The sequence below is a fragment of the Manihot esculenta genome, chromosome 12, assembly GCF_001659605.2.
Source record: "Manihot esculenta cultivar AM560-2 chromosome 12, M.esculenta_v8, whole genome shotgun sequence".
Taxonomy (NCBI): domain Eukaryota; kingdom Viridiplantae; phylum Streptophyta; class Magnoliopsida; order Malpighiales; family Euphorbiaceae; genus Manihot; species Manihot esculenta.
The window spans coordinates 35,499,076-35,520,023 of record NC_035172.2 but is presented as its reverse complement, the minus strand read 5'-3'; the positions used below and the strand labels follow the sequence as shown (position 1 = coordinate 35,520,023).

The following is a 20,948-nucleotide window of genomic DNA, read 5'->3' as shown; positions in this document are numbered from 1 at the left end:
AGGTTCAAACGCCTGAAGCACAACTTGGGGAAAGGGAAGAGTCAAATACCATACAAAAAGATGTATTACTTCCCCATTACACCACGTTTGCAAAGACTTTATGCGTCATGTGTTACAGCTAAGTATATGACTTGGCACAATGACCATGCAACTGAGAATGGGGTGATGCGCCACTGTTCAGATGCTCCTGCTTGGAAGCATTTCAACCAAACTCATCCAACCTTCGCACTGGAGGCCCGAAATGTCAGACTTGGCCTTTGCACTGATGGATTTCAACCATTCGGTCAATCTGGGCAACAGTATTCTTCATGGCCAGTAATACTAACTCCATACAATTTGCCACCAGGTATGTGTATGAAAGATGAGTACATGTTCCTGACAATTATAATACCTGGTCCCAAGAATCCGAAAGAGAAGCTTGATGTGTACATGCAGCCATTAGTGCAAGAATTGAAAGAACTTTGGGCAACTGGTGTTAATACTTACGATGCTTTCTAACAGAACAATTTTACTATGCGTGCTGCATTAATTTGGACTATAAGTGACTTCCCTGCTTATTTAATGCTCTCAGGGTGGAGCACTGCAGGACGCACTGCATGTCCCTACTGTATGGAAAACACAGATGCATTTACATTACGAAGGGGGGGTAAACAAACATGGTTTGACAGTCATCGGAAGTTCTTGCCTGACGACCACCCTTTCCGTTGAAACAAGACATCTTTTATTAAAAACAAATGTGTATCGAAGTCACCACCGCCAATTAGAACTGGGGAATACTTGCTAAAAGAAATTGAGCAAATTGGGTTGAGGCGGGTTATAGACATTGACAGTCATGAAATAAATTGTCAGCTTTCAAAGATAACTGGTTGGCGTAAGCGGAGTATATTATGGGATTTGCCATATTGGTCTTCAAATATGATTCGCCACAATCTTGATGTCATGCACATTGAAAAGAATGTATTTGAAAATATTTTTAATACAGTTATGAATGTGGAGGGGAAGACAAAAGACAATATAAAATCAAGGAAAGATTTAAATGAAATATGCAGGAGACCAGAATTGAACAAAGATCCAATTAGCGGGAAATATCCAAAAGCATGTTATTGTTTGGATAACCAATCGAAGATGATACTGTGTGATTGGCTTAAAACACTCAAATTCCCTGACGAATTTGTTTCCAATCTAGGGAGATGTGTTGATAGTCGGAAGCTTAGACTTTTTGGTATGAAAAGTCACGACTGTCATGTTTTCATGCAACAAATTCTTCCTATAGCTCTCAGAGAGTTCTTACCAAATAATGTTTGGCAACCAATAACAGAGCTTAGCAATTTCTTTAGAGAACTTACCTCAACTGCACTTACTAATGGGGACATGCAACGGTTACATGAACAAATTCCTATGATCCTTTGTAAGCTTGAACGAGTTTTTCCTCCAAGTCTATTTGATTCAATGAAACATTTACCAGTACACCTTGCATATGAGGCATTAATTGCAGGACCAGTACAATATCAGTGGATGTACCCATTTGAGAGGTACACGTACTAATTATTTACTCGCACTCCTTACCATGATGAATTACTTAGTATACATATATAATTTTTGTTTCCACACACTAGGTACTTGAGAAAGTTAAAGAACAATGTTAAAAATAAAGCAAGGGTTGAAGGTTCAATATGCAATGCTTACTTGGTAGAAGAAGCAAGTGCATTTTCTGCTCACTACTTTGAAGCACATGTAATGACCAGACATCGAAAGGTTCCACGCAACTTACATGAATTTGTCTCTGATGATGACATACCAGGTAAATTAAGCATATTCAAATGCACAGGTAGAACTATCGGAAAAGGAAAATCCAGATATATGACTGAAGATGAAATCCAAGCCGCTCAAACATATATTCTATTAAATTGTCCAGAGGTGAAAACATATATTGAGTAAGTATTGGTAGTTATACTAATAGTCTAATACCTCTTATATTGTACATTATTGTTAAACATTACTTGTTTCTTTGTATGTATAGCATTTATGTGGAGCGAGTAAAGTCGACACAACCAAATATCACAGATGCAGCTGTTGATGAAAAACTAGAGAGAGACTTTGTCAAATGGTTTTACAAGTATGCCCATGAATCGCCAAACAATGTACAAAATCAGCTTATACAAGATGTGGCAAAGGGACCACTCAGAAGTGTCACCACTTTTAATGGGTATTGTGTTAATGGATGTAAATTTAACACAATCAATGGAAATTCAAGTAGTAACTCAATGAATTTTGGTGTATGTATAAAAGGGAGTAATTACAGTTCTGAAGAAAGTGACTACTATGGACAGTTGGTCGAGGTGTTGCGATTGGAGTATCCAGGGCTACCAATTAAGCGGACTGTACTTTTCAAATGTGACTGGTTTGATCCAACACCAAATACGGGCACCAAGGTGCACAGACAGTATAGAATTGTTGATATTAACAATAAGCGTAGATACAGTAAGTATGAGCCATTTGTATTGGCCTCTCAAGCAACACAAGTCGTTTATGCTTCATACCCGAGCAAGCGTCGTGACAAAAATGATTGGTGGGCTGTGATGAAAGTTAAAGGTAGACCCGTTGTTGAAGTATCTCAAACGTCTTCAAAGACATATGAACCTTTTCAAGAAGATGACATAGATTATGCTGAAGTAAATATCGATGATATTAATCAACAACACTGCCTGAATGATCCTAGCGGAGGAATGACTGAGATTCATGATGACGTTTCGACAGAGGAAGACGAATTCCTTAGTGACCCTGATTCTAATGCAGATGCAGACGGTGATAATGAGTACAATTCATATGAATCAGACTAAATTCATCTATATACTAAAGAAGTTTGGAGTTGTATATTTTTTTTATTACTCAGTGAGTACCTTAATACATTTGTATATATTTAATATAATGTTTATGAACTTTATATTATTTTTTACTATGACATTTTTTGTTTATTCACAGATGAGGGGACATGGAAGGGTTAGCAAGCCCAGAGGACGGGTTCAACTTCCTGCAAGTGCAAGTCAAGAGGACGCGGATACAGATGACGGACAAGAGCATGAGGCGCATATACCACGCGCACCGACGGGACTTGGGGATATGGAACTTCAGATATGGGTACCACTTGCATCCAGTGTACAGCCATCTCATATAGATCGATCATATACACCAGTTACACCATCTGCCGATGCACAGCTTCCCCGTCCCCTTCCACCACCTCACCGTCACAGTTTACATCCTCACCACCCTACTGCAGCTCCACGACCACCGGTATCACATACACATTCACCTCATTCTGCATCCCCTTCTGGTACTACATCCGCTAGAGGGACAGGATCTGCATCAGCATCTACTCCATCATCTACTCCAGCATCAGCTGCATCGACCACTGCTGTAGGCGGAACACAGTCATTCCGACAGACTATTTCACTCATTAACAACAAGTAATAATTAATTGTTTATTAATTTACATTATTTTAAATGTTACCATTTACTTACTCAAAATTATCTTGTTCATGTAGTTTGCATCCGTCGGAGATGTGCAGCCGCAGGATAACTCTGATAGTGAAAGAAAGATTGGTCGAGGAAGGCCACTGTTGGAAGACTGTGCCCAATGAAATCAAGGATTTTTATTGGCAGGAATTCAAGGTGAAGCATAATTATTTTATCAGTTTATCATCTATTTATGAACTGTTTAATTACTATCTAATCATAAAATGTAATCTTTTTGCAGAAATACTTTCTATGGGACCAAGCAATTGACAGCTTGGTAAAAATTGCCTGGCAGAAAAAGGCAGCTGAGCGATACAGGGGCTTAATGTGGGAAATCCGGAAAGGAAAGGCGAAGAATCTTGCAACCCCTGATTATGTTTTGAGGAAGTGGCAGGAAACTTGGAACACTTCTGAATACAAAGAGAAGTGTGAGAAGTTTTCTGCCAATAGGCGCAGTGAGGCTGGAGGTTCAGGATCTGGCATTTCCAGGCACGCATGCGGTTCTGTTTCACAGTATACCCACCAGCGGAGGATGGTATTTGTTAAAACTTTTATTTTATAATTATCTTCTTATAAATATTTTGGTTCGATGACAAATGCTACAATTCTTATAATTAGTGACAGAGGGAAAGACTAGGCAGAGAACCACATCCTCATGAGCTTTTTGAGGCCACACATAAGAGAAAGGGGACGGAGGAGTTTGTTGATGCGAGATCAAAAGCTATTTATGTAAGTTCATCTTAAATGTAGTTATTAACAATTTTGATTGACGTAAATTGTTTTACTTATATGTTACTTTAAATTTATAATGCAGGATAAATACGTACAGCTGAAGGAGGCTGCTACACATCAACAGGAGGGAAGCAATGAGCCAACGCCCATAAATGAGGCCCAACTGTACTACGAAGCGGTTGGCGGACAGAAAAAGAATCGAGTTTATGGGTTAGGGTCCCAGGCCTCAGCATATTTTCATGAGCCATCTCATTGTTCTGCATCATACACGTCTGCACCCCCAGTGGATCCTCCTACAATTGAAATAATGAACAGGATGCAGAATAAAATTGATCGGCTAGAGACAGAGAATAGTCGAATTACCACAAGGCTGGACGAGTTGCAGACGTTTATGCATAGGATGATGGCACAACAGGGTATTGGGACATCCACTCAGACATCTGGTCCTACGGCACCTCCAGCTCCGTCTCCACAGCAGCGGCGTGATGATGCTCCTATCATTGGTGATCATCATACAGATAGTGATGATGATACAGATGATGAGCTAGCTAGTTTAGTTTAGTATGTACATTTTGTTATGACCAGTTGATAATTTTTTTTCCAAAATATAATTATAGTACAAATTCATTACGTTTTTTATATATTTTAATGAGTAATTTAGTTTTGTCCGTTTATAGTATTATTATTATATGAATATACAAATGGATGTATATGAATGTACAGAGTACAGGTACAGATGCATGTATATGAGTGTACAGGATACAGATGGATGTGGATGTATATGAATGTACAGGGTACAGATGGATGTATATGGATGTATATGTACAGTTACAGGGTAGGGGTAGGGGTGTGTAATTCTGTATTTTTATTCACTAACGGATTAGTAACCAAACATCTGTCACTGTCACCAATGGAAAATTCCGTTGGTGATCCGTCACTGTCACCAACGGGAAATTCCGTTGGTGATCCGTCACTGTCACCAACGGGAAATTCCGTTGGTGATCCGTCACTGTCACCAACGAAAATTCCGTTGGTGATCCGTCACTGTCACCAACGGAAAATTCCGTTGGTGATCCGTCACTGTCATTAACGGGTACAAATTTCCGTTAGTAATTAAAATTACCAACGAGGATTTTCCCGATGGACTTAGTCCGTCACAGATCCGTTGGTGATCCGTTTCACCAACGAAATATCAGTATTTACCAACGGAAATGTCCGTTGGTAATTTAGGAATTTCTTGTAGTGTGTAGTTCCTGAAATGTTTCATGTTCTAAAAAAAAAATTCATGAGAAGGAGATTAAAAACATGTTCGTGTTCTAAAAGAAAATTTTCATGAGAAGGAGATTAAAAACATCTTGGCAATTCCTTTGAATCTCTGGGGGAGGACAAAACATCTTGGCAATTCTTAGCTTTCAATTTTCATTGGTGCGCTGTATGGCAATGATTTATCAATGAAGCAAAACCAGTTTCTGCCTATTCAATTAAAAAGTGATACTTTAGTAAAAAAAATTTGTGGCACAAGTCCTGCCCCATTTGCTATTAAAATGATATTAAATCTTAAAATTTCTCCATTCATTGTAAATTTAATCACCAAATAATAATTAGTGATTTACATTATAAATATTTTTTTATGAAATAAAAGAGACTATTTTTAATTATTTTTTCTCTATTTGAATCATAAGTATTTTTCTTGCTATTAAATCCATTATTAATTAAGAATTTATGAGAATAATATATAATTATGCTTTACCCTTCTAGCAAAAAATAAAAATTCCAAATAGAAATAGAGATAACTAAAGAACAACAGCCAATTCCTTTATGACAGTGACAAATACATTATAGTTAAAGTTATAAGAAGGAAAACATTTCCATCTAGACAACCTTGTTTAGACAGGGAATAGGTTGAACAAGTAGTGATACAACTCGGTCCTTAGTCTCACGGTCTTCGATTCCATGACCGTCTCCATGTTGGTACATACATTGCGCCATTCTAGCTAAGTTAAATGCTATACTAATAAAAGTTTCTGAAAATGGAGAATATGTGGATTTTTCTTCATTCATTTCCTTCCATGTCTCGCTAATTAGAAATCGTATGTGATCACGAGCTTCTTTTTCTGAAGCTCCAGTTTCATGCATGTAGCATTGAATTGATTTTGGAACATCACCTCTCTTTAATTCATCCTACATAAGAATGAGATAAAAAAAAATAAAGATCCATAAATAAGTGAAAGAGACATATTTTTTTTAAAAAAAAAAAGGATAAAGATAAAGGAGTGCATACCGATGATGTTCCAAGATCATCTGCAAGTCTTAAAATCATCGATGAACATCGAATTATGCTGGAATACTCTTCCAAGCATTTTAAGGCATCATTTGAAATTGGAGAATTTACGAGAAAGAAAGCATGGACTAGGATCACAGGACCTGATATAGAGATCCATGCATTATCAATATATTCTTGTAAACTTGGTGTATATCCATTGTAATACCATCTCGCTTCCAGTAAATATGATTTGCACAGATCTGCCCACTGGAAGAATTTAAAATGGAATCAGCAAATTATATGAATTGTTATTAATATAATTTCATTTTTAATTAACATGTATAAAAATTCAAAAACATCATTAAAACTTACAGCTCTTTTCAAGTAGGGGATGATGTGAACTCCTTCTTCCCTAAGGAAATCAAAAGCTATTTCATTTATGGAGTTATGGAGAGAAAGGTAACATATCTTCATGTAGTCTGGAAGTTGCTCCACTGCATTGACATCCCATCTAAAATTGAAAAAAAAAAATGATGCAATTTATTTCTATATCGAATAAAATACATTTAAGAATTCATACGGAGTATGTCCATAAAAAAACTTGTAGGATAAGATATCACCAACACCAACCTTTGAACAGCATCAGTGAAAAGCTCAAGCTCATCCAAGGTTCCATACACATCATATATATCATCAATGGTTGTTATTAGTGCATTGACCTTTGTCAACATTCTCCTACAGTAGCTGAATTGTGGCTTGAATATCACCCCAATGGTCCAAAAGAAGTTCTCCATTAGCCTATCTCTCGCAAAGCTCAACTTTTTCCCTAAACCTGTACTCCTCCACCACCTTTATTCAGACCAAAACAAGCTAATAAGGAGCAGCCTCATACTTGAAGATAATTAAACAGAAGCTGTAAACTATTGACATGAATGAGAAATTATTTGCTCAGTCAACCATAAATTATACATACCTTGACATGTGTTTTAGATCGTTTTGGTGTATCATCTGCACGTTGTTGAAGTCCAATTTAGCAAGTTCTAGCAGAAGAGGATTCATGCCTTGTTTTCTTTCATATACATCAATAAACCATCTGGTCTCCAACCTCAGCATCCTCCAATGCAGTGGGATCTCCAGTGCATGACTTACTAAATTGGATAGGTTTTGGTCTTGGCTCTGTTGAACAAACTTCCTTAGACAAGTGGTTGTAAAATCTCTTGCATTTTGCAAGATATCTTCATTTTCGTCTGAAAGGAATGATGCCTCGTACAAGGATAGCATTCCCTCCCAATCCTCACATAGGCACTTTTTGAAGTTTCCCACCTCATCTTGGAAACTATTGAAGATCTCTGCATTTCACTTTTTCTAGTTAAATATTATTACCAACTTTTGATAAAGAATTGCATGTCTGAAAAAGGGTGAAAAGTGTTAGGATTTTACCTTGAGGTATTTTATATCCATGTTGTCTTAGGAGTCTAAATTCAAGAGCTGTCGCATATAAATCCTCCCTCCTTGCATTATTATCGCTGTAAATGCTCATCAAGATACTCTTTATTTCATCCTCAAAGTGATAAGCTAATCCAAGTCTTTGCAAGGTGTCAATTAGTTGGAGCTGATCCAGAGGATCCACAGCTTGCTTAAGCATCAGCCTCACCTCTTCCTTCAGCTTACTGATTCGGTTTGTGTAAACCTCTCCCTATATCACAGTAATCATGAGCATGAAAATAAAAGGAAAACAAGTAATTAGGAATAATTATAAACATATATGTACCTCATATTCTCTCTTCAGTGACTGCACAAAATCAAAATCCCAAATGGGAGGTTGGTAATTTGCAGATCGTCTCACAATAGTTTTCTGGTCAAGTTTTGGACAAACCAAGCAATTAAGAGGACTGGAAAAACTGGTAGCTTTGGGTAATCTAAAGATGCGAGTTCTTGGTGGCAGTTTTGTGAAAGAGCAAATAGGATATAAAGCAAATAATTGAAGGGCCATGTAGAAGAGCTTTTTGTTTTGCGCTTGGTAGTGTGCTTATTTTTCCAAAAGCTTCAAGTCTTTATATAGACATGCTGCAAACTCCACAGGACATTGCTCTTATCATAAAATAATTAGGACATACATATCTAGATGATAATTTTGACCCTTTCTTTTCACATAATTAACACGATGCATCATTCAGTATATTTTATTTTTTTTTAACTTTAGTTAAAACTTTGTAATTTTGTAGACGTACGTACTATAGAAATCATTAAGATATACTTCCCTTATATTTCTCGCATAGCTGATTCATTAGAATCTATTGTCTTATATTATTTTATTTATTTGATCCATGTGTTTACCATTCTTTGAGCATGTGATTTATTTGATCCATGTGTACATCAATTTTTTTTTTTAATTATTCGCCACATGGGTTTGGATACATGCATGTAAATAATAATAATAATAAGATGATAAAAAAAATTAAATGGCTAAATTTATATTTTTATATTTTTATTTATTAAAATTTAAAAAAATTACTTTTAAATATTTAAATATTAAAAATATTATATTTAAATATCTAATTAAATTTTTAAAAATTATATTTAAATACAGCTTTAAATTTATAGATTAGTCAAATTATGTTTAAAAGTAATATTTATTTAAAGTTTAGATATTTATTAAATTTATAATTAAAAATTAAAGTGTCTAATATTTAAAAGTGCTAAAATATATAGATATATAAATATACATTTATATAACATTTAACCACAATTCCTCAATTAGAGATATATTTTAACTTAGTCTTTTAATTTTAATTATTTTATTAAAAATACTTCAATTTTAATTTTAATATAATTAAAGTTATTATTTATTATTATAGATTTTTAGAATTGATATAAATAAAAAGTTATTTTTCTATTCACTATCCTAGTGATTGAGCCAAATTTAGACCCATTTTCCATATTGATATTTATGTTAATTTACATATTTTCTACCTAATTTTGTGGTTTTGATCTTATTTTGCAGAAAATGGAGTAAAATGGTAATTAGCAAAAATGGCCTTAAATCTGCTCAAAAGAGAGCAAAACTGCACAAGCATGGTTTGCCCAACTGGTTTGCACAACTGGTTTGCCCAAACCAAAGTGAAGCTGAAATGAAGAGGAAAATAGAAAGCTGACTAACCAGGCTGTTTGTCCAAGTCTGTTTGGGCAAACAGCGGAGCAAGGCAGAAACAGTGCTCAGGACAGCAGGCAGACAGTCTGTCAGCCCACCGTTTGCCCGCACAACCTGGGCAAACAATACGCAGCACGCTATTAGCAGGGAGACGGCCTGTCAGCCCGCGTCGTTTGCCCGCACCGCCTGGGCAAACAAGGACCAGGCACGCAGACAGCAGTGACGCCAGACAGCCTACCCAGCCTGTTTGCCCAAACAACACCGGGCAAACAGCACCAGCAACCAAAAAACTAGCAAATCTGTCAAACTTGGGGACCAAGTCAACACGAGTCTTTTTACACTCAAATCATGTGGGACAGCTCAGCAACACATAATTCCACCTCAGCACTATCTCCTACATATTCAGGAAGCCAAGAATCAAAAAGACACAAATGCCTTCCAAGAATCCAAGTCCAAATACGAAAAGGAGTTCCAACTCAACAAGAAAACCCTAGGGCAGCCACTCCAGCCTATAAAAGGACCAGCAAACCAGCAGAAGAATCATCTTTGGATCAACATACATCCTCAGCAGAACCATTCCAACTGCTGCGCGCCCCTTGCGCCAGCCCTTCTCCATCCTTTCTTGCTTTCTTTCTTTTATTTTTTATATTAGTTTCAGCCATGAGTGGCTGAAACCCTTTTTCTAGTTGAAGAATAAGGTGAAACTTTAGTTGTTTATGGATTGGGAGATCTGAACATGTAATGTTAATCTTTTATTTATCAATATTTATGCAATTTGATGCTGAATTCTATTATTGTTTTGTTATTTAGATCAATAGGACCCATTGATTCTTGATTGCAAAGTGATAATTTGTTAGTTTGGATAGTTTGAAGTCCATAATTGCTTGAATTATTCAAACACAAGTAACCTTTGGTGTGAAATTGCATAATCTAGCAATATCACCATACGTTTGGATAGCTAGAGTTAGGTCTCTCTATTTCTTAATGCAATTAATAGTTGTTAGATGCCAAAAGTCCAAGGACGTTCCTTGGCAACTTGTTGATTAGTGTTAATTGAAAGACGTTCCCTAATTAATCTATACTTAAGGAGGGATATGGAGGTGAGAAGCGTCTTCCACCCCCATAACTAATCTATTGAGTCAAATAAAAAGATATAAGCATCAGTGATCAATTCCAACAATTAAAGTGGATCCAACTCTTCAACTAGACTTTTCTCATAATCGATTTCTCTTTACTTTATTATTTGATTTATATTATTGCTTTTAATTCTAGTTTAGCTCAACAATCTCAAAAACCCCCATTTATTTTATTTTTTATTTACTTGATTTTGACAAGGAAAATAAGTAAATATCAATTTCATGTGGATTCGATCATTTTGCCACTATCTACAGTTGTAAAATTGTTGATAACCAAAAAGGTTATTTTTGACCGATTTCAACAACCGCGAGTCACCTAGTATAAATTTTTTATTTCAACAACCGCGAGTCACCTAGTATAAATTTTTTATTAAGATAATTAATTACTTTTTTATCTTTAAAATATAGCATAATTAACTTATTTATTTCTTTATTTTTTTTAGAATTCTAACCCTTCAATTTTTAAAATTTAAATTCATTAAAATCTCATCGTCTATTTTAAAATTCAACACCTAAATTCTTAAAATTAAATTCCATCAAAATAAAAATTTCTCGTTTTTGGATGAATCGAAACAACAAATCCATTTATAAATCATAGGAAAAATCTAAAAATTTCAAATCCATTTATATTTGTTTGATTGATGTTGAGAAAATGCATTTCCTTAAATATTATTAATTATAAAATATGAAAAATTAATTTACATCTTTATTATTTAATTATAAAAACCATTTTAAGATATAACTATTTGATCTTATATAAAAATTATTTAAATTATTTAGTAAATTAAATGTTCAATTTAAATTCATTCATTTATTATGCACACTTTAATTGATTCTCTATAATATAAACATTTGATTAAACGTATGTCGAATTTATATTAAATACAATTTTTAATTCAAATTTTATTAAATTCGTGTTTATGCAACCTCCTTTATTCTGCATTTAGAAATTTTACCCCAAAGAGAGTAATCGGAAAACGGAGAAGGGCCGAGGACCTTTGCTTTCAACTGTAAAAGCAATGGGTCCAATTTCTTGTCCGAAACCTGGTCCAAGTGTACGAGGATGTCCAGTCCAAACCATTGGTGGGCAACAGGACAATGTCGGCGTACCTCAGCTCAATGATCGAGAAAACGAAGCCGACACAGCCATTCCATTTTCTTCCTGGGTCAATATCACCCATTGAAGGAACTTAACCCCAAGCGCCCTTTTCTACCGCAATAGCGACATTCCTCTCCTTAACTATAGCCCAAATCCTTGGTAAAGACAGTATAAAATCTGTTTGATCATTTGTTTATATCGAACAGTTGCTTCTTTTCTTCGATTATGCAAATATCCAGATGGCGAAGCGTTGTTATATTGAAAAACACCTTGATTCCAAATTTGGCATCATCGACGACATCAATAACGAAGACCCATTTTGCTTCAATTCATTCTACACCTGCTTCATGTGAAAAATGGAAGAAGAAATGGAACGCTGTGAGTTTATTATCATCTTTTAGCTTTTCAAAGCTTTTTCCTTTTTGTTTTTGTTTGCGAATTAAAAAAAGAAAAAACTTTTTTTCCTTTCTTAGTATTTCTATTTGGGGACGGGGATGAAGGGAGCCAGAGTTTGTGATTTTATATGAATATGGAATTGTTGCTGTTTTATTTGTCTGCATTATTGGAAGTTATCATGATATTTAGCTGAGTTGCATATTTAGCCCCTAAGATGTTTCTCGGATGAGCTTGATAGGGACTTATAGAACACACAGGAGCTTGCATTAAGGTCAAGGTTGATGTCCAAACTGTTTACTTAGATGAGTGATTTGTGGAATATTAATAGAATTTATGATGATGATAAATTGATATATAGACAAGCATTGAGAAATCCTACTTAATGGAAGAAATCCTACTTAGTCTAAGAAGAAGTTGGAGCTGTATAGCTCATCTTAGAGTCTAAACTATTAGGGTTTGACCTGAGTGGAATTGAACAATGGAAGGGGAAGCGATCAAAGTGAGGTTGCCTAGATATGTAATAATGCACAAAAGTACACACTAGATGCCCTGTGTCCATGATTTTTGCTACAAAGGGATGGGAGAAGTGAGGATGTCAACTGAAGAATTAAAATAGGATGGGTGAAGTCGAGAAGTGAAGGATGAGTTCTTTTCCAATGCAAATGTGGCATCAACCAACTATGGTATATAATAGTAACTCTCCATTTGAAATCAAGAATATCGTAAGAATTCAATTCAATTGATTTATTTTCTTACAAATTCTCTTGTTTTGAATGAAAGAAATTCAGTTCTTTTTAACTTGAAAAATTGATATCTAAAAGGAGTTGAAATCTTGCATGATTTTGCAAAAATTTATTTGGATTCTTTTCTTATAAAATGAATTATGCCAAACAAAAGGTAAGTGTTTGGTGATGAGAATAACATGACAAAAGATTAGTGTGGGAGAAATGAGCATTCTAAATTGGATATGTGGAAAAACAAGGATGAATTAGATATGGAATGAATGCATTTGTGAAAAGGGGAAGTGACACCATTTTATCAAGATGGTGTGAATGCATGCATCAATGACTAATAAATGCATTAGTATGAAAGGTTAAGCACATTAAAGTTGTAAGAGATAAGAAATCAGGACAAAGACCAAAGACTATATGGGGAAATTGAAGATGTTTTGCTGGTTTTCTTTTGGAGATGGCACTTACAATTCTATCTTCTTTTTGGAATTGCATAAGCATTTTCCTTTGGACACAGCTTTCTGTTTGTTTAGCCCTTTTATTTTCCTTCCTTTCAATAATATTTCTTCTTCCATTATCAGTACTTTTGGACCATTTCTTGTATATTCCTGCATATTAGTTTTAGATTTAAATCTTTTAATTGAGTTAAAAAAGAAGGGCTTCTTCTGTAATATTCCTATTACAAAGCTCTAATTTTATGCAACAAAGATTTTAAAAACTCTATTTAGCTTATTATGGTGCAAAATTCTTATAAAGCCTAGGGCTTTTTGGAATTGTGCAAGGTTCTGGTGGACTGACATTAGTATTATACATATCTTTCTTTGGTTACAAGTATGAAGAAGATTTTTCCCTAACTATGAAGATTGACATTTAATTATCCTTTTGCAGGATGTTAGCAGATTCCAACAACCATCCAAGGTATAAGCATTGTTATCAACTTTTAGTATTGACGTGATATATCAGTTATATATACCTGCTTGGAAATTGATGTATATTCATCTCACTTCTCCATCAGTAAACTTCTCTGTGTTTTCTTTTATTTTCTCATCATATAACTTTTCCTGAAATGGGAAGTCTGAATTCAGAATTACATAAGGTATGCAGTACGTCAAAAACGTGCCGATGCTAAGAGAGCTCTGAAAGACCTTCTCTTTAACAGTGCTTCCTCTAAACCTTCATCCCAGGTGAATTTTAATTTGGCATTTTCTTTATTTAAATCCTTAACGAGATTCAGATTGCCTCGATGCAACATTTTGCTAGACTTATTACAAGATATTTTTATTTTCGTTATATTATTGCATCCATTTGAGGATTGCAGAGTTTTATTTTCATTATATTATTGCATCCATTTGAGGATTGCAGAAATTTCTTGACAAATATATGATGTGTTCATTACTATTTTCATTTTCAATACTACTACATTGTTGAATTAAACTGCCACATATTGATATGTGTTTTGCTTCGCACTTGTAACCAGGATGAAGAGTCTATATGGTCATTTGATTCAGAGCACTCACACGGAACTGATAAGAAGAGGCGATTAAAGTCTTCTTCTCGACATCCTAGGAAATCTCATCATCAGAAAATGAAACGTGAGTTTTTCTTACTTTTTAAAATTGCTTATGCTGTTGTTTTATTAACTTGCATAACTTTGGAATCTACCCTTTTCATATTTATTTCCTTATATGAGTATGGTCCACATAGCATTCTTGCTTTTATACGCAGGATGATGCCCTAAACAATTTATAACTTTTTGTTCCTCTGCAAATAAAAATTGATTAGTCCACTTATATATTCTACCGTTGCAAATAAATTTAATTTTTCTCCGACCAACAATATCATAATCAGAAAGGTAAAGGTCGAGCTTGGTATCTCACAAATATATTTGCTGCAATACCCAAGTCATAATGCAGTTCTTAGCCTAATACCAAAAAATAAGGCAACCCCCGATGGTATAATCAATGTGTTTCTGTGAACAGAGGAAGGCAAGACAAACTTAGAGTTGTAATTCTCTCTTCTATTGGTTAACCAATTTGGTGAAAATAATGCAGACTGATGATAAATGAAATAAATAAATAGAAAAAAACAAAGAGAGAGAGAAATAAATAGAGCTGGAGGATAATATAGTTCCAAGACCCTCAATCGAAAAAGATTGCAGAGGGAAAGAAACAGAAAAGAAGAAAGCAAAGGGACTTCAATAATGAGAGGGAAATGAGGGAGCTAAATATTTTGGATTACCATATTACCATATGTTTAAGAAGCTTCTGTAATAAAAGATGACATTGATTCTGATATTCATAATGTTTTTATATTGGTAGATGCCAAACAATTTTCATGTTATAGTTTTGTGTTCTTCTAAAGCCTTTTAGTATGTCACTGTATTTTAACAGACTGTGTCTCTCTTTATTGGTTGTTCAGGTAAGTTTAGGAGGGAGAGTTTTTCTGAGGACTCTGATGGTCCTGAGAAAATTTTTCAAGCTACCTTTGGAAAAAGATGGTATACTTGGTCTTTTAACGAGTCTTCTCATCGAGGTTCAACATTTGGATTTGAGTGGAGAGAGCATCCAAACTGGACAAACCATAGAGATAATGACTGCGATGCTAGAAGTGAATCTGAGTCTGACAGTGAATCTTGTTCTGTGGGATCTTCTCATGACAGAACAATCCTTGGTTTGCCTCCAACTGGTCCTTTAAGGATTGAAGATGTTAAAGATGCGTAAGTTGGCGTTGTGATTCCCGCATACTTTATTTCTTCTTTATACTCGATTTTTTTGTATATCTGAAATTATTTGAATACTCCTTGCAGTTTCCGCGTATCAGCATTAAAATGGCATCCTGATAAGCATCAAGGCCCTTCACAGGTTAGTTGATGAATTTCTGCTCTTTACCCATTTTGTTTTCTGTAATTACACTTTCACCACTTTATGATAATTTTAAAGCACAGTGGGTTTTACATTATCGATACGAATCATCAGTGTGTATAGAGCTGCTGGGATTTGATAGAAATCATTTTAATACTTTCACAATGAATTACTGAATTGAGATTGAAGGTTGCTTCCTCCCTTCTAATGGCCTTACCTTTGTGTCTTTAACTTGAGTGGCTGTTTTCTTTAATAGGTTTGTTTTCAATGTATATATGCAGGCAATGGCTGAAGAAAAATTCAAACTCTGTGTTAATGCATACAAATCACTTTGTGAAGCTCTGTCCTGACTCCACAGTCTAAAACCACTAGCTTTAACTCATTTTTGCAATCAAAATCCAATTCCCATTTTCATTCAAGCACAGCTATTCTGGAGATTGGAGAAGAGTTGTACTATTATTATTAAATCCAGTTGCTTCCCATTAATGTGCAAGCTGTTGATTTCCATCCACTCCACAATGGAAGATGTGGCCCTGCCTGCCAGCCTATACCAAATTGCATACATATTTGAGACTTGGGATTCTAGTATTTCATTTTTTTTTTCTTGCAATAAGATTATTGCATAAAGAAAGCCCAGCTGTATCTCAAAATTATAAAAAAAATAATAATAAAAAAAAATAAAAAAATAAAAAAATAAACTAAAACTGAAAGCTCAGCCCATACTACAATGAGAAAGAACCCAATACATCAGCCCCAAGGACAGCTGGACACCGCGCAAAATCAGCACCGCCAAAAGAATGCAATCATCCCACCGGTTCATCGACCGCATTCCTCCGGAAAGAGATTGCAATCGAGAATTCCGAAATGCCGGTAGAAGTAGAATAAAGAACAACCACCATCAGAGCTTGTGCTTGTAGAAGGGACAACAAAACGAAGAAAAAGCACGGAGACCTACGACTACAAAGACGACCAAATGCCGGTAGAAGTAGAATAAAGAAAACCACCATCAGAGCTTGTGCTTGTAGAAGAGACAACAAAACAGAGAAAAAGCACGGAGACCTACGACTACAAAAACGACCAACTCGGAAGCATAAATGCCCAGCATACTTCAAATCCTATCAGCCATGCCGATAAAGATACAGAAGCCGTCCAAACTTACATCCAAAACATTACCAATAGAACAAATAGAGGTTCTCTACCTCACCGTTCGCCTCTAACGAAGAGAGGGCCTGCTCATAGTATGGAGCCACCTGAAGGAGCCTCACCAAGTTCCGGCGCCGAGATGTCATCGACCTTTTTATCACCAACAACATGCAAACAGCCAAGACCAAAATCACAAATCCACACAACAAACTACGTCTAGATCCAACAACACATTCTGCAAATAAAAAATAAATGAAAAACAGAAAACCAAGGAGGCAACTGTTGCCAATATTATAATTAATTCAAGATAGTTAATAATTTTTTTAAATAAAATAATTAAAAATTAATTTTTTAAATAAAATAACTAAAAAATTACTTTTTACAAAACATATAAAAATTTTAATTGAATAACTTTAAAATAAAAACAAATTAATTAATTTTATGAAAATTTACAGATTTAATTATAATTTATCCCATAATTTACCTCCCTCTTTTTCCGAAATCATAAATTTAAAATTCAGCTTATGAATTCATGTTGATTTCTCTCATTTCCCGTAATATGTACCACTCTTTTTCACACCATTGGAAAATATTATTTTAATAAAATAAATAAATTATATAATATTATATTATAATCTTGAATATGATGAACGTAATTAATTTGTAGAGAATTTTTTTTTTTTTTTCAAATCATTCAGTTTTCAAATAAGCATGATAACTGATGCAGTATAAAATTGCCGCATACCGTCTATGATATTGTCCATTAAATTTGATTTATTCTTAAAAAATAAATGTTTAGTTATACTAAAATGGTAAAGCAATGAGTAATTTACACGGTAATTTTTAAATCTTTAATATAATTAATAAATTAATTTTTATATTTTTTAAATTCAACACTTAAATTTATTAAATTCATTTTATAATTGATTCCTTCAAAATTAAAATTCATTCATTCAGTGAAAATATCTTTATTACATTTTATAAGTTAAATTTCTTTTTTTTTAATTTTACTATAATTAATAATTTATATTTTAAAAATTATATACTTAAATATTTTTATAATCAATTCTTCTTCGACTAAGCATTTTAAATTTTTATTTTTTATTTAAAAAAATTAAATTCAAATAATATCTCATTTAACTAATTTTTAATATTTTTTATTCTTTAAATTTTATTCATTAAAATATTTTAATATTTATAATTTTAAATTTTTTTAAAAATATTTAAATTTCAATTATTTTTAAATAATATCAAATAATTTTTAAATAAATCAGACTTTTATAAAAAGTATTTTTTAAAAATTATACGTTAAGAAAAAATTTGACAAATTAATATCTATAATACCGATCCATCAATTATCTTAAAATTTAAATATTAAAATATAATTTATACAATATAAAAATCTCATTTATACTAAAAAAATTATGTGTATATAAAATTATTTTAAGTATTTAAAATATTTTTTTTGTATTTGATAAATTTACTAATAAAATTATAAATAGAAAGATTTCTAATTTGGATGGACTGAATATATAGGGATTTAAGTATTTGATTTTAAAAACATATAAAATAATCTGTTAATTATATTAAAATTCAAGAAGTATTTATTTAATTATTTCAAAATTTAAAGAATTTATTTTATATTATTTAAAATTAAAAGAAATTATTTGAATTAAAAATATATTAACAGTATTTAACTATTTACTCTATCCATTTCATAATTTTTTTTTAATTATTTTAAAATTATTATTCATTTTTTTTTAATTTATAATAACATATAAATTAATTATTATCATCCTATTTTATTTTATTTTATTTTTAAAAAACTTCTCAAAATATTTTCTTAATACTTAATAAAATTTAATTTATTTAAAATAAAAATAATTAAAAATTAATAAAAAAATTATTTTTAATATATAAAAAATAAAATGAATAAAAATTATATCAATATTTATCAAAACTTAAGTGCATAAAATACTTTTTTGCCAAATAAAAAATCCTCTACATGCTGTAATTAATATTTTGAGAAAAAAAACAAATAAACAAACAACTGTAATTAATCCTACCAGCTACCCAAAATTCTCCGCAATGAGTTTCTTCTAAAGCGTCGAAATTTATAGGAATGTCTTGAAAGCCCCAAACTCCTAGTTTTTGAAGACCATTCAAGATATTCAACGGATCCTTTTCCATTCAAAATTTCAAATAATATAACTATTTGTTTCATGTGATACATAGAAATATATTTTTTAGTTACTCCATCTTGAAATAAATAAAAAAACCATTAAAATTTCAGAAAAGTTTAAAAATTTCATCAACTAATCCATCAGTTAATTTTAGTAATTAAATATAAAAAATTCTAAAATTAAATATTAATTAATAGATATTTTTAAAAATTCAGTAACTAATTATTAAATTTTTTAATAAAAATTAAATAAAATAAAATTAAAATTTTAAGTTTTAAACTCTCTCTCCTGCTGAAAACACAATACAAAGCTGAAAGCCCCCTCATCAAAAGTAGATTTTCAGTTTCACTTTCACTTTCACACGGAAGGCAGCAGCACAAAGAAGCAAAACTGAAACAGACAAAAGTTGTTCAAAAATTATCAATTCAAAGCACATGTACTCTCATCATTACCCTTTCCATAATCTCATTTCTCATAAAGAAACCCATATAACATTTGCTCAATTTTTCACCAAGAATTTAATCTACCAGTTCAGATTCCCATACCCAAATCATCAAACAAATGAATTCCACACTGGAAATGAATCTAATCAACAACAACACACTCTAACGAATCAAATCCTGAAATCTAATAACACAGAAGAACAACAGAAGAAGACACCATGAACCCATATATCACTATCAAGAACCCAAAATGTAAACCCCAGTTCCTCTTGAACTTACCAAAATAACTCTCTGGTGGTTCTTGGTAATGAATCTCAAGCTCACCCTCATCACCAACCACCTCCCCACACTCACTGTTACCGTTAGTCATTCTCATCTTCAATTCCCTTAGCTTCTCAGTCGCCAATCCAAGGGTCAGCTTGTGGCACCGCCTTTGATACTTGAACCCATTGATGCACCGAAGAGTTTGAGCCACAGAAACATAGAAGATGAGGTGGGCCAAAGAGAGGAGGGTTATCGGGGCCCAGCAATGGCGACACTGAAGGCGATTGCTTTGAGCCTCACCCATGAAGACCAGAGAGAGGAAGATGAAGAAAAGAAGGAAGAGCTTGTGGAGCTCCTTCTTTTGGAGGTCTATTGCTCTTTTCTTTTCCAGGGTCTTTTCAAAATGGAGTTGGATTATAGTGTTTAGAGCTTGGAGAGCTGTTTCTTTTGGGATTGCTTGGTGGTGATGGTGGTGGCCGCCGCCGCCCTGGTGATGCTGGAGGTGGGTGTCGTAGTCTGCCATTGGTGAAGGTGAGAAAGAGAGAGATGGAGAAGAAGTTTAACGGGCATGTGATGTGAAAACTGCTTTCTTTTTTCTATTTTAAAATTATCAATTTTTAATTTTTGACGGCTCCGATCTCGAGAAGTGAATGGTTAAGTTCTGATTGCCGTTGAACAGTTTGTCCACGTCAACTTGGGCTCGGTTACATATAAACGATTTTGAATGGATTTCTCTATTATCTAAAAATTAATAATTTAATTCCCCTGCAATAATTGAATTCACAAACCCTTGGTGGTAGGGCCGTGAATTATGTTATAATCTAGTAATAATCAAAATTTGTTATTTTAGTATAAAAATATTTGATAACCAAAATAAATAAAATTTTATTAATCAAAATATTAACTATAATTTTATTACTAAAATATTATTTGCAATTATTTATTTTTACCATTTTATTAATATATTTAATTTATGAGCTTTATTTTGTCAAAAGTAAGTTTTTTTGATAAAATTTGTGTATTTTATTAGCTT

At 33.2% G+C, this 20,948-nt stretch overlaps 5 protein-coding genes across 6 annotated transcripts; 3 read left to right on the top strand and 2 right to left on the bottom strand.

Annotated features, from left to right (window-relative positions):
• The first annotated feature begins 2,531 nt into the window (after window positions 1-2,531).
• LOC122721311 lies at window positions 2,532-3,972 on the top strand. Its single transcript, XM_043948508.1, has 5 exons — window positions 2,532-2,892; window positions 2,983-3,464; window positions 3,543-3,669; window positions 3,755-3,889; window positions 3,964-3,972. Exons 1-5 carry the CDS (start codon window positions 2,740-2,742, stop codon window positions 3,970-3,972), a joined length of 906 nt encoding a protein of 301 aa, XP_043804443.1. The 5' UTR covers window positions 2,532-2,739.
• LOC110627282 lies at window positions 3,649-4,824 on the top strand. The gene is made up of 4 exons (XM_043948688.1): window positions 3,649-3,669; window positions 3,755-4,026; window positions 4,138-4,242; window positions 4,328-4,824. The coding sequence occupies exons 2-4, from the start codon at window positions 4,009-4,011 to the stop codon at window positions 4,805-4,807; spliced, it is 603 nt and encodes a 200-aa protein (XP_043804623.1). The 5' UTR covers window positions 3,649-3,669; window positions 3,755-4,008; the 3' UTR covers window positions 4,808-4,824.
• A 1,211-nt stretch (window positions 4,825-6,035) lies between these two features.
• On the bottom strand, window positions 6,036-8,521 carry LOC110628067 (terpene synthase 10). Its single transcript, XM_021774525.2, has 7 exons — window positions 8,280-8,521; window positions 7,949-8,204; window positions 7,482-7,857; window positions 7,139-7,357; window positions 6,881-7,019; window positions 6,527-6,775; window positions 6,036-6,426 (listed from the first exon to the last, which is right to left on the bottom strand). Exons 1-7 carry the CDS (start codon window positions 8,499-8,501, stop codon window positions 6,118-6,120), a joined length of 1,770 nt encoding a protein of 589 aa, XP_021630217.1. The 5' UTR covers window positions 8,502-8,521; the 3' UTR covers window positions 6,036-6,117.
• A 3,342-nt stretch (window positions 8,522-11,863) lies between these two features.
• On the top strand, window positions 11,864-17,247 carry LOC110627495. 2 transcript variants are annotated; one of them, XM_021773831.2, is made up of 7 exons: window positions 11,864-12,272; window positions 13,910-13,939; window positions 14,107-14,205; window positions 14,499-14,613; window positions 15,440-15,737; window positions 15,828-15,882; window positions 16,164-17,247. In XM_021773831.2, exons 1-7 carry the CDS (start codon window positions 12,120-12,122, stop codon window positions 16,230-16,232), a joined length of 819 nt encoding a protein of 272 aa, XP_021629523.1. In that variant the 5' UTR covers window positions 11,864-12,119; the 3' UTR covers window positions 16,233-17,247. The 2 variants fall into 2 exon arrangements, with proteins under 2 accessions (XP_021629523.1, XP_021629525.1); XM_021773833.2 differs by having other exon boundaries at window positions 12,134-12,272; window positions 14,118-14,205.
• A 2,398-nt stretch (window positions 17,248-19,645) lies between these two features.
• Window positions 19,646-20,504, bottom strand: LOC110628608. Its single transcript, XM_021775371.2, has one exon. It carries the CDS (start codon window positions 20,436-20,438, stop codon window positions 19,836-19,838), a length of 603 nt encoding a protein of 200 aa, XP_021631063.1. The 5' UTR covers window positions 20,439-20,504; the 3' UTR covers window positions 19,646-19,835.
• Window positions 20,505-20,948: the final 444 nt, after the last annotated feature.

Excerpts from the sequence above, each read along its gene's own strand:
- LOC110628067 (XM_021774525.2), bottom strand. The coding sequence starts at position 8,501 with ATGGCCCTTCAATTATTTGCTTTATATCCTATTTGCTCTTTCACAAAA. Across the intron at positions 6,776-6,880 it reads TCCCCTACTTGAAAAGAGCT|TGGGCAGATCTGTGCAAATC; the intron begins GTAAGTTTTAAT and ends AAATTCTTCCAG. Across the intron at positions 6,427-6,526 it reads ATGATCTTGGAACATCATCG|GATGAATTAAAGAGAGGTGA; the intron begins GTATGCACTCCT and ends ATTCTTATGTAG.
- LOC110627495 (XM_021773831.2), top strand. The coding sequence starts at position 12,120 with ATGCAAATATCCAGATGGCGAAGCGTTGTTATATTGAAAAACACCTTG. Across the intron at positions 14,614-15,439 it reads TCATCATCAGAAAATGAAAC|GTAAGTTTAGGAGGGAGAGT; the intron begins GTGAGTTTTTCT and ends TTGGTTGTTCAG. Across the intron at positions 15,738-15,827 it reads ATTGAAGATGTTAAAGATGC|TTTCCGCGTATCAGCATTAA; the intron begins GTAAGTTGGCGT and ends TACTCCTTGCAG.
- LOC110628608 (XM_021775371.2), bottom strand. The coding sequence starts at position 20,438 with ATGGCAGACTACGACACCCACCTCCAGCATCACCAGGGCGGCGGCGGC.
- LOC122721311 (XM_043948508.1), top strand. The coding sequence starts at position 2,740 with ATGATGACGTTTCGACAGAGGAAGACGAATTCCTTAGTGACCCTGATT. Across the intron at positions 3,465-3,542 it reads ATTTCACTCATTAACAACAA|TTTGCATCCGTCGGAGATGT; the intron begins GTAATAATTAAT and ends TTGTTCATGTAG. Across the intron at positions 3,670-3,754 it reads TTTATTGGCAGGAATTCAAG|AAATACTTTCTATGGGACCA; the intron begins GTGAAGCATAAT and ends ATCTTTTTGCAG.
- LOC110627282 (XM_043948688.1), top strand. Across the intron at positions 4,243-4,327 it reads CGAGATCAAAAGCTATTTAT|GATAAATACGTACAGCTGAA; the intron begins GTAAGTTCATCT and ends TTTATAATGCAG.